Source organism: Pleurodeles waltl, chromosome 9, assembly GCF_031143425.1.
Source record: "Pleurodeles waltl isolate 20211129_DDA chromosome 9, aPleWal1.hap1.20221129, whole genome shotgun sequence".
Taxonomy (NCBI): domain Eukaryota; kingdom Metazoa; phylum Chordata; class Amphibia; order Caudata; family Salamandridae; genus Pleurodeles; species Pleurodeles waltl.
In genome coordinates this window covers 51,276,463-51,289,311 of record NC_090448.1, presented here as the reverse complement: position 1 = coordinate 51,289,311, position 12,849 = coordinate 51,276,463, and the positions used below count along the sequence as shown (strand labels likewise).

At 47.0% G+C, this 12,849-nt stretch overlaps 1 protein-coding gene across 5 annotated transcripts in view; it reads right to left on the bottom strand.

The window, feature by feature from the left end:
* The window catches only part of PLXNA1 (plexin A1), a 559,827-nt gene that overhangs the window by 91,915 nt on the left and 455,063 nt on the right, over positions 1–12,849 (bottom strand). For all 5 annotated transcript variants that reach the window (XM_069206269.1, XM_069206270.1, XM_069206267.1 and 2 more), the window contains exons 13-18: positions 10,785–10,936; positions 5,088–5,214; positions 3,469–3,605; positions 2,806–2,973; positions 2,043–2,136; positions 1,100–1,339 (exon numbers count right to left, since the gene is read on the bottom strand). In XM_069206269.1, the coding sequence (XP_069062370.1) occupies positions 1,100–1,339; positions 2,043–2,136; positions 2,806–2,973; positions 3,469–3,605; positions 5,088–5,214; positions 10,785–10,936 (918 nt within the window). The remainder of the gene's footprint in view (positions 1–1,099; positions 1,340–2,042; positions 2,137–2,805; positions 2,974–3,468; positions 3,606–5,087; positions 5,215–10,784; positions 10,937–12,849) is intronic.

The window sequence follows — 12,849 nt, the reverse complement described above, 5'->3', positions numbered from 1 at the left end:
TGTTAATCTGAGGGTGGGACTTCCTTTATGCAGCATCAGAACAGCCAGCTAAGAGCCCAGACAGCTACCTTAAGGAAATGTGAAAATTAATGCATTTTTTAAAAGGTTCCTTCCACCAATAACTGCTTTCCTACACAGGACTTTGAATTTAAGAAATACATTTGAAGAGAAATGGCCAGTCAACTTTTAGGAAAGTTCAATTAAGCACAGCTCATGACACGACTAGTATGTCGCTGAAAATGGGCCTTGACTAGCACTTGTAACTGACTACAAAGCCACATGACTAAGTAAAGCAAGCAAGGGAATCGGTGAGAAAAGGCTATTCCATCGAGTTAGTGACATTTAGGTCACAGGAGGTCTACTACTAGTCTGAATGTAGGGGGACAGACCAGTGGCATAACAAAACTTGAGAACTACCCTGCAAAGTACATGGAGGGGCCCCACTCCGGACTCACTCAAGAGCTCTCAGGACAGGGTGCTCTGCTGAGGAGGCCCCGTGAAGCTCGGAGCCCCCCTGCTCCACACCGCGGGGGCCTTTGTTACGCCACTGGTACTGACACAGCCGATCTGGGGGCAGGACACTGCTTGGATACGACCCACAAGTCTAAAACAAAGATCACTGTACTTCAGGGTACTGCATCAGAACCACCTCTGGTGCACGACAGTGGCCAAGATTCATCAGGCATCCCTAAAACTTGATGGATGCATCCACAGGAAGCGGTTATCTTCAATAGTAATGGGAGGAGCCATTGGCATACCATGAATATTCATAACATTTGGGCAGGTGGGTAGGTTAAGACCATGGTATAAAGACCAACTATGATCTTTTATTGAGGCGTGTTTGAAACTATCATGTTATGTGCTTTTCAAGAAATGCAAGGATCTTTAATGCTATGCGCCCTCATGGCAACGGATGAGTGACAATCCCCCTAAACATCACACATTGTTCTTTTGCCCTCAGAGTGGACTATGAGGATGGGTCAGGCAGCAAAGGAAACAGGGCTTGGTGACCAAATTAATGCCTGAGATGGGCTGGACAAAATCATCACGCGAGACGGGGCACAGTCACAGATTGCAGATGTACAATGGTTTCTCTTACCTTGAGGATCAGTGGGGAGCTGGGCTTCAGCTCTAGGGTCCCCGTAAGACTCAGCGGCTCAAACACAGGGTCCGGGTAGTAGACGAAGCCTGTGTTGTTCATGATCAGCAGGGCTTGCACATTATCCATGATGAAGCCAATCTCATCTGGGCGGTCGCCCATTTCCGGGGGGATCCTGGAAGGATTGTCGATGGAAGGAGCAAGGCACACCATGGTGGTATCATTGTAAACTGTGCAGTTCTAAAAGGGTGAAGAGAAGATGGAGTCAATTCCGGGTCTTTACGACCACCTATGCTAAGCAGTCTGTATTTGGCAATGACAGCATACCATGTTTCTCCCATATGCTTTGGAAAAAAAATATTTTCTGGCTCCAAAATGGCATTCCACACTTGGAGGAAATTAAGCAGAAAACCCAGAGCGCGAAGCAGCCACATACTATTTGGATACTTTCTTCAAGGTGGTGTTAACCAGACCTCTTTAAAACTACACCTGATGCATAACCTAGGATTGCACTTATTTTTAGTGGTACAGTAGAGATTAAAGGAATTGTTCCTTAGCAAGCATCCCTGACGTATTAAGGCATGGTGAATGAAGATCCACAAGTACACTAAGGGCCCGATTTAGATCGTAGGGGTTGAGTTACTTCGTCACAACGGTGATGATATCCCGTCCGCCGAAATATAAATCCCTTGGAATATAATGGGATTTATATTTCGGCATACGAGAGATCGGTCACGGTTGTGATGGAGTAACTCGTCCGCCAAGATCTAAATAAGGCCCTAAGTCAGTGAGGTCAATGTTGCTCTTTACTTTATCATTGTACCTTGGGTTTCTCTTCCACCAGGCCCATTTATGAAGAAAAATCACCACTAAGTGGCTGTTCATTGTGCTCAAAGGGGACACAAGTCGTATGCAAGCTCCACTTTTCAGCCACGTCACTTACGTTCTCACGCTCCGTGCTTCCGTACTTGGCACGTATTCTGGGGTCCTTGATTGTACCCAAGTTGGTTCCAGTTACCGTCAGTGGTGTCCCTCCGCTGAAGGGAGAAAATAAAAAGGGAGAGATTGGAAGACTCGAGAGTGAGCTGTAATCACACATACACACAAGGACTGAGCTTGCTGCAGTAAAGAGCTGACTGCGGCTCCGGTCATGCATGCAAGCAGGGCACCGGAGCAGTGGTGCGAATCATAACAAAATACAAGCTAAGGGACACCATAGGTTTCCAATCTGAGTGCCCATCGACTTACCACAATAAGCTGGCGGAGTTTAGGGAAACAATCTATGGATACTAAAAGCAGAATGTTATATTTCTGCCCAACAGGGTCTAGCAGACCTACTTGGTGTGAAAACATTCCAACCTTTACTCTAACTCCCACTTCACTTCCAGCTTGGGGGAGGAGCAACAATACGAACATATGGCAGACTTTACGAAAGCCAAAAGTGGTGATGGAAGAACACACTCACCCCACACAAAGATTACTTTAAGACCAATCAGAGGCTCAGGCAGGAGATTTGTTTCTCACTGGCCAGAATATTGGTCAGCCTTGCGGTGGCCATAACACAAACCCAATTGAGGGGCCGCCCCCACCCCGTTTCGATAAGGATAGGTGAAAATTTGGCCAAACTAGCCAAATTAAGATTTGCACAGGACAACATTGGGTCAACATTTGTGACAAAGGAGAATTCCTCACTCAAGGGTGCCTACCTGTTGATACTCCACTCGGGGTCGATCCTGAGGATGGTGGGATCCTCGGTGTAGTTGTACTTCACGGCACCATTTAAAAGCACAGCGCGGTTTATATTAATGATGATTGGTGCTGGGCCGGCCGCTAGGCCTGGTGGTGTTTTACAGCGGATCTCGGTGGCACTTCGCCTAGGAGAAGAGAGAACTGGATGAGGTGTGCACTGAGGCTGGTAGAGCTACAGAGGCTAAAAATGTGATGGTGAAGGGAGGCAGGGCCAGTTCTAAGGGAAGCCAGGAGTCAGTGGCTTTCTCAGATGTCAGATAAGCAAGATTTCTCCATTGGCAGCTTGGTGGCAAAATCTTTCACGAATGGTGCCAGAACCTTAGCATTGGCAAGATCAGAGGATGGCATGGCAAAGAAAAAGAGATAGATGGAAGATGAGAAGGGCCAGTGGTAAGAGGGGCAGAATAAGTTGGGAGGGGAAAAGTGGGGAGAGGCGGGCAGGTTGGTAAAAGAGGGTGAAGTGGAAATGAGGAGGACAAGGGGAAAAGGGCTAAAAAGGAAGGCGTTGGTGAGAAAGCGGGCCAGAGAGGACAAAGGTGGCTGGGAGAAGAAAAGAGGACAAAACTGAGGAAGAGGAAGGCATCTATCCATCACATCAGGGCCACCTCAGAATCACTTACCTAGAAAACAGGCAAGGCCGCCCACCAATGGTGACGGCCACATCACTTCCCGCGTTCAGGTGGTTGCCATGGATGGCCACCCAGGTCCCTCCAGAGACAGGTCCACGGGATGGCGACATGTTCGAGAAGGAGGGAACCTATTTAAAAAAGGAATCAAGAGCTAAACAAATCCATATATGATGCACACACCAACAGATTCCACAAACCCAAGGATATCTGACGGTAGAGGAAATAAGTGGCTGAGTGGAAGTACGGAATGAGTACCCGGTGAGCAGCATCAGGTCAGAGAGAATGAGATGAGCAGGGGAGGAGACAGGGCATGCGCGCATATTCATGGTAATAGAGCGCGCTTCATGGAAAGAGCACACCTCCACAGGAACCAAAAGTAAGCCAAAAAGTGTACAGTGCCCCTGGAATTCAATTCTCGCCTTTGCTAAGATGTTAAGACAAGACCTGTAGCGCCTCAGAGATCAGATTAGACTGTAGCCTAGATGTTAAAAAGACTTATAAAGTGTTTTTTTGGTGGAAAAAAGACAAAAACCTGTCAAAAGGAAACGGAAACTGCTTCTGCTACCTCAAAATAGCACATATAAGGTTATTTGGCAGTGCAGGAGGTCAGGCTATTACAAAGGCTGCCCGGTTGCATCGCTGTGTCCTATCAAACTAAAACCCTAAACGTGATGTCCCGCAAACATAACCAAGACATTCTATAGTTTCCCATGCCTTGACAATGTCAGTTTTACACATCTGTGTCTTTCATACTTGCTAGGACATAGGCACCATAGAGGAACAAAATTAACAGACAGGAAACTATTTTATTAAAAGTGCGCAATGCTGAAATTCAGAACGTTGTTAGGAACTCAGAGCACATTGGAAAAAGTAGAGATTTTCCAAAGTCACAAATGGTTGGAGCGAGGAAGGTGAAAATATAACTTTGGGAACATGATTCTCAAATTAACAGCTGAACCACTTACCTACATGTCCTGCAAGGGATGTCTGTCAAAAGCTTATCCCGCCTCAGAGCAGGAGACAGTTTGTAGGCGTGTGCATCACCAGGGGCTTGAACTTGAAAAGGACATCTCAGGCTAGACTTGTTTAAATAGTTTACCTCCCAAATTTCAACAACCAATTAATACTTGTTCTGTGTATTTTCTTTCGGACTTCTAGGATCTCATTCAATGAGAGGATAGCCACAAGGCTTGCATTCTGCTTACAAGAGAGCACAGCTAGCTTTCTCAGTCAGGATATGACACGGTTGAAATTTTCAAAGCGCCTTTATTGAAGGTATACAAAAGTGTGAAAACAGTGTGTTGAAATTTGAATATACAAATTTCATATGGTCAGCTTTCCTTACTTCAGTTTAATTGCTCGATTCCAGGAAGGTGGAGGGAGAATTAGCCCCAGGCCCACATAATGTTCTCCCCTTTCCTACAGGAAGTATTTTTAGTTTCCCCATCGCTTTATTTTAAGATGCTAGACTCTAATGCCATAGGATGGATAAACAGTAAAGGGCAGCTTCAATTCCTACCAGATGCAAAGGAGGACAGCAAAGGCTCTATGAGTGGAAATATCAAACAACAGAAAGTATTACATTAAAAAACATCTATCTCATAACTTACCACGAAGGTGAAGCCTTTGGGTGCGACAGCCTTGTAATCGGAGGAGCAGTCCCGTACGCACACCTCCACCGGGACAGACAACTCTTGGCTTCTGGTGCTACTAGCGTCACCGATCTCGCAAACAATCCTAAGAACACAGAGAGAGGGAGGGAGGGACAGGGCAGTGAAAGAAGGAAAAAGTTTCATAACAAAGGTGAGTGGAAAACAGAACAGTGGCCGCCGACAGCCCCTCCAGACGGCTGGCCGCCGACAGCCCCTCCAGACGGCTGGCCGCCGACAGCCCCTCCAGACGGCTGGCCGCCGACAGCCCCTCAAGACGGCTGGCCGCCGACAGCCCCTCAAGACGGCTGGCCGCCGACAGCCCCTCCAGACGGCTGGCCGCCGACAGCCCCTCAAGACGGCTGGCCTCCGACAGCCCCTCAAGACGGCCACCAGTAACGCTCCCAGGATAGTGCATTAAGAATACAGAACATTTATCTTCCAGAAAGGTCAGCATGCAACCTGACAGCAAATGTTTTAAAACAATTTACTCTAAAAGAGCCTTGAGCTTCAAACCCTCATTCTTGGGACAAATTCCCTAAGGTTTTGGTATTTCCCTAGAAGTTGTCACTTAGACCCTTGTGCCCAATTGTTAAGGGTTACTTAACTGTGACAAGGGTGTTAATGAAGGGCTAGAATGAAACCTTAAATGACTGCAAATACTTCAGTTAAGCTACTGTTGTAACATCACCTTGCACTACAATGTCTGGAAGGTGTGAAAAACTATAAAATGCTGGAAGAAATGCTTGAATTAATCTCAGCCACTGGGGATCGCCCAGACATGGTATCTCCTCACTATGTCATTCTGGGCAGAGACCAGCATTTGCAAACCAACCGAGGTCTTGCTCCAATGGGAACATTCCTGCCTGAACTGCCAAACCCAGTTCCCTCCAGATGGAAATGTAAGTAACCACAGACCGGTTTTGGCCTACTTAAGTCTTGTCAGCGAGGCAGGACATTAAATGTGAACGAGAAACTGCATGAATAAGCTGCAGAGTATGTCTGTGTGACTGTTAGAGCAAGGACTTGGTGAGAGATGTTATCTCAGCAGTAACTGCGTAATTAGTATTCATGCTGGAACTCATTTCTTTAAATGACTGAGGACATGAGTAATATGTTTTAGAAATAATCGTAAGATATTACATTTGTTATACTAGAAGCATAACATCACTGTGTCTTGTATAGTGTCGTAGCACATTTTTTTCATTTAAAAATGATGTTCCATGTGTAATCATGACTCATATCATGAGCATTCTTGTACATTGTGTAACGTGGTAGTGTGTGTAAAATCCTGTTGATACCCTTAGGAGCATTCAGCAGGGTGGGACTTGAGCACTATCTGGAATTACAGCTCACTTGCACTTAATTTAGAATATCTCCCCCTCAGTCTATCATAGCTCCAAAGCAGGTTGCAAAATATTTTCTAGCAATACCCAAAAGGTGCCAGGCTGCCCATCGCATTTACAAGGGAAGCTGCATACTTAGTCAACCTCAGCTGAGAGTCTATTCCCCTACGCCTCACCTGGCTGCAGAACACTTCTGGTTAATACTTGGATGGGAGACTGCTGGAATGCCAAGTGCTGTAGGCATGACTATGGTCTATGCCACGGTGGATGAGCCCAATCTTGGCAACTAAGCGGCATCAGACCCGGTTAGTACTTAGATGTGAGAACACTTGGAAATGCCAGGTGCTGCAAACATACCTACAGCCATACCACTCTGGATGTTCCCGATAGCATCTGATCTCGGAAGCTAAGCAGGGTCAGGCCTGGTTGCTGGGCATTCAGAGGTCAGTGATGCTCCGTAGCACCTCCAGGCACGTGCCCTCCCGATCACTTCCATGACGAGCACTAGGTTTACATTGAAGGCATGAGTCTTGCTTTCCATGTGACACTTTCACATGCCTACGGTGCGCTCGGAGGCCGCAAGACCACATATTAGCGTTTTATCTAACGCTTAAACATACAAGCTGCTTCAAGATGGGTGTGGATGCTTCTACTCAGGTCTATCTCTCAATTAAATCCCACATAGTGGACCCCTTGTACACTGCACACTTTAATAGCTGCTCGAACTTAAGGGTGTCGTTTACGCTCTACTAGACAAGTGACAACAGCACCGGAGGTTCGAGGTAAGCACAACTCTTTGCCTCTCATTTCATCACCTGATAAAAGGGCCAATGGACCAAGTTGCATGGAAGCAATTCAAACCTGTGATTTACGTGTTGTAGTAAAATCTCCAAACCAGAGCAACCTGTTAGCCGTAAGGTTGAAACCCTAACTTTAGAGACACCAAAGTCTACAACACAACCCTACTCAGCCGTTTCTAACTCATACCTACAACAGCCTCTCCAGGATGCTGTGGCTTAGGCCAGATTCCCCTATCTTCTTCTGCACATGGATTGGATATTAAAATCATCCAAAATTGAACAAGCATCCCTTCGTACTCCTGAACCTCGGTGCCACTGCACCAACAATACCTACGACCTTACATAACCCTTGCTCCGGCTTCCACTACTGAGGCTTCTTTTCTTGATGCATCCTAGATACAAACATCTTTAAAAAATGCTTTACTACTTTACAATAAAGTGACATTGAGGTACATTTAACTGCAACCTTCAATCGTCTCAATACCCACACAAAATCCTGAAGAAAGCAGCAATTTTAGCTACTGCAGAAGTGGTACATACTCAGTAACACGGATTAGGAGCGGGACGTTCCGCTTAGACATGAGGCATCCTGTGGACGTCTAATGTTACAGGTGTATTAGCTGCCTCATGCTCTAGGGGGCGCGCACCCTCGCTGGAGATGCAAGACTGACTGACCTTTCAACAGAGAAGGGTCGCACAGAGGACACGAAAAGTGCCCGTAACTGGGCCACCCCAGATAAAAACTGAGTGGGATGAGCTTGCTGCAGTTAGGTGTGGCACCGTCAGTCTCTTCTTTCACACTGATATGTCGCTTGTGGTCTAAATTCAGTGCTTCGGAAAAGAAACACACAGATCGCACATGATAAATCTGTGCACGCCCCCACAGCAAGCTAGGACTTTGTAATGGTAAGCGATAACACATTCACTCTTGCACATCTCACCGTAAACACCAGCTTGGCGCTCGATGCATAATTAATCGGTGTTACCATAACACCAATTAAGGGAGGGCATTGTACCTTGGAGGTGGCCATGCCCAACCTAGATTCAAACTCAAGATTTACAGTCTACGCAATAATCTCGGAAACTGTTGCATTACCCACTGAGCTATGTTATCAGCATAACCACAGGTTAAGCCCAATACTTCTCGCACACTCCGGGTCAGTCTGGGACTGAAAACAGGTCCAGTACCAAAAGAAAAGTGTCCCATATGTATGAATTGGATATTTAAAAACAAGAGACCCATGTTTTCAAACTGAGGCAGTTTTGAACTTTTAAAGACACGTCCTATATGTGTTTTGTAGGGTAAGGAAAACTGCATGGATTTGAGCTGCTGCAGGCAATGTTTACTTTCATATTATGGAAATCAACAGTAAAAACTGGCCCACCCGACCGTAAAACAGGTCGACAAACAGCCAAAAAGAATCTGGCCATACATTGGCCTTTCAGACCAGCCCGTTAGGCACTCCCCGATAGCCCCATAGGCCAGTCCGCCTCAGCTGAGGATAGCAGAGGCCTACAAAAGTGGTGGCCGCCCCTGCCATTATTGGAGTCTCACCCTCTCCACAGATGCCACCCTAGCCTGGCAGAGAGATTTATTAGAACCACAATGAAGAGACCAGACTATCCTACATCAGTGCAGTGTTGACCACCAACATGAAACATAAAAAATACACAAACACACCTTTATCCTTTATTCACTAATCATATGGGGTAATCTAGAACAAACAAACATGTGGTGTCACCAAGGTCAATACGTAACGTCAGCACGCATGGATGCGCTTCAAGCCAAATGTCTAGGCTTCTTGGCACCAAATATTGGCCCTTAGATGAGGTAATCGTGTACGGGGTGGTGGTGGTGACTGACTATCGCAGGACGTGGGCCTCCGCTCCCTTCCATAGTGGTAGTTGAGGCAGAGATGGGCTTGGTAGATGGCTCTGAGCTATTCTACTGTAGGGTATATGGAGTCATTCATCCCACTGCTATCCCTCAGGGCCCTACCTTCCCCAGGCATCCCTTAGGCTTCTCCGTGGCAGGGTGAAGCACATCCCAAGGCCCACAGAGAAGCAGAGAAGACACCACTTCTTCTCAGATGAGCCCTTTGAAGTGTGCATGAACCCATCTGGTGGGCTTGGTATACCCTCACATCCCCGGAGGGAGCGCCAAGCAGCACAGCCAAGGGAGGCGAGCTACTCTGGCCGACACCCGCTGAGCTCACCTTGGGAAGCACACTTCCAGCCAATGGCACATTCTGCAGCTTCCCAGGGATATCCAAAGACCACTGACATTAGGATGCCAACAGGGCTAGGTTGATTTGCATCTTTGCGCACGGTATGGATCTGGGCATAGAGCATCGGTTAGAACCCATACCTTCCCTGGGGTTACTTTAATCAGGTGAAACACAGCAAGGTGTCCAGAGGTGCCCAGAAACCCTCTCTGCTGTGTGACCTAATCTGCAGGCCCCACTTCATCATGTTTCTACCGATAAAAGGTGGTGATCTGGCCCTCTGGATGAACCACAGTGCTTTGTGGAGTCAGACATCAATTTAAGGCCACTGGCCCATGCCAGGGACAAAGGGGCAACAGTGAGTGGTGCTATCCAGATAACTGAGAGAGCACGAGGTTTGTGTAGTCCACGCAGGTACCATAAGAACCCTTGGAAGATGCAGTTGGCATAATGGACTAGGGCCTCTCCCACCCCACAAAGTAAGGCACAACCCGCGCTTTACAGCCACTCCTGGAGGCAGAGCTTAAAACTAACTGTGTACAAGAGAGTCCATCTGAGGCCAAAACATCAAACTAATGTAAAGCAATAGACTCCCATTTGAAGCGGTCACATCACACCCTTAAGAACTGGAGATTATAGCCATCATGGTGCACTACAGACCTGATTTGAGGGGGTTTACCCACCCTCACGGTGTATGAGACCCCTTTGAAGTAAGCCATACCCAGGGCCCTGGAATTATGCGGCAGTAGAGGGCCAAATTATGTGGCAGGGGAGGGCCAAATTATGTGGCAGGGGAGGGCCAAATTATGCGGCAAAACGGCAAATCATGCAGCACATTTTGTGATAGTATGACTTCATTATTTTCTCATTTCAAAACCTATTAACACTGTCTGGGCATTAGTTGAACTTGATTAGTACCAGTTTAACACATAAATGTAGCAATAAGCTAAAGAAAGGTGAGCAGCAAACCTTTGCAAAGGGCCTTCCACTGCACAGAAACACGTTGCTGCGTTTTTAGTAACTTTTGAACCATTTGAGCTAGAATTTTTTTTTTTTTTTGCTAAAATCTGCAGATTATGCAGCAGGCGATGGATCAGGTGGCAAATCTACAACTATGCAAAAATCCCTGCAGTGTTGCATAATTCCAGTGACCCTGGCCATATCCTGTGTGTGATGTACACAAGACGTCCATGTGAGGGTGCTACACCCACCCACATGCTGTACACGTGGCCTCATAGGCAAACATATCGCCACAAAGTCATAACTCAGCACAGACTCCATACTCACTGCTCAGCACTGATGAATTCGTTCTCTATAGGCGAACACATAACGCGACCAACTCGCACACCATGGCGGATATCCTCAAACCGCAGGCCCAGGTTTTCACCGGTGATGGTCAAACGAGTACCTCCTTGCTTGGGGCCAGTCTCAGGAGACAACTGTAGGATCAAGGAGAAAAAAAAGAATTAACAGGGGATGTGGCAGAAACCACGTATAAGATTAACCTGCTGTGTGCAAATGCTGCTTCAACGCTGGACGTGCCAGGTGACTTGTTCCGGTTCAGGTCCATTTCGAATGCCACTCAGGTAGAAACAGATTCCTCTGTGATCCGAATTCACACCTACTCCAGAGCAGGTTCCACCCGCATCAGTCACACACACTCACCCACATCAAACTGCCATCATGGCTCTCTCACCCACAGCAGGGGCATGACACTTAACGGTTGCTTATAGTATGTGGTTTTTGGTCTACTTATAAAGTGTAGAGTTCTCCCTCTGCAGGGTGTCTTTTGGAGCGGTACAAAGAGAACTCATACCAAGGTAGGTGATCCACCCCGAGCAGGATGCCGCCAAAAGCTAAGTTTTGCCCATTCTGCTGAAATAAAACCAATTTATCAATTTTTTCAAAGCAACAGTGAGTAATCTTCACATGCACGACTCTTGGACTAAGAATGGCTTGAAACATCTCCCGCCACCCCCCTAAAAATCTCTAGTGTGAAAGACGGCATAGCCAACATCATCCTAGGAATTGAACGAAGGTTGATCTACAACGGAGAGCATCGTAAGAACTACGCTACGAAGATGGGAGATACCATAAAAAATCTAGTGCTTACAGCTCTTAGCTTCAAAACCGACTCTGCTGCTTATGGGAATTGAGTGGAGCCCTTCAGTTCTGGAGGAGTTGGGCTGAAGCTCTCAAGGTCCATAGAGGACTGCGGCGCTTTGTACACGGTGAAGTCTATCCCAGACTGATTTGGTTACAGAAGATAAAACAAGCTTAAAGAAGGCCTTTCACAACTGCCGTGCTTAATGGGGGAGGGGAATACGTGACAAAGGCAGCTCAGGTGGGAGAAGCACATTCTAATAACTGATGAATTTGTCCAGAAAAAATATGGTTTCGGATCAAGGCCAACATCCAGATTTCTGATCTCAGAGGTTGGATGTAGGAATTTGGTTCATTGATTAAGCCCAGGACTTTGAATACGAGTGGCCGATCTAATTTTAGCAAAAAATATATACCTCGGGTTTAGATGGATTCAATGTGAGGAAATTGGCAATCATCAACCAATTATCCCATACCGTCCCAGAATGCATCCCCAGGAAATTGGCCACATTCATCCCGCCCCTTATCTCCCTAATGTCAAACAGCATCTGAGGGCTATTCGCGTAAAAAACAGAGTCAAGTCTGGTCCATGCAGCAGAGGAACGAGAAGAACTAGACGAATGATAAACAGAGAGCTGAGCCCTGGGGACCCCAAAAGGTCGGGAGACTGAAGAGAATGCTCCCAGGGGCACTGCTTGAGAATACCCCGACAGAAAGCATGAACGTCAGCGTAAATTAGCGCAACTGATGTGAAAAGCAGAGATGCGCTGTAGTAGAATATGGCGTTCAACTGTACTGAATGCATTTGGTTGGTCAAGCTATATATAAGCCCTGGCACCACCACCCTTCACAGATCTGTGAAGTGCGCCCAGTAAACAGAAGATCACTCCCTCTCCACCACTAACCAGGCTGGACGCGCCCTGCTAAGGTTTAAGCGGGGTATCTGTGGGTCACACACGACTGCAGCTGACCAGTAACAGTTTTTCCTCAAATTCTTTGGGACTGGAAGCAGGGAAACCCTGCTAAATTTCGCTGTTGCACCACCCTCTAGAGATCTTGCTGTGGACAAGTCCTAATGGCTAGGGGTCACCAACGAAGCCCGTTGGAAGAGGTCCAGCGGTCTCCTCAGTCTGGAAGAGACCTCCAGATGGACAAATATCACTTGGGGCCTCCTGGCCTTTCCGGAGTTGAGCGATTCAGGAAATTCTGCTGTGAACAAAAGGGGAAAGTGATCTCAACCAGGGCGGTA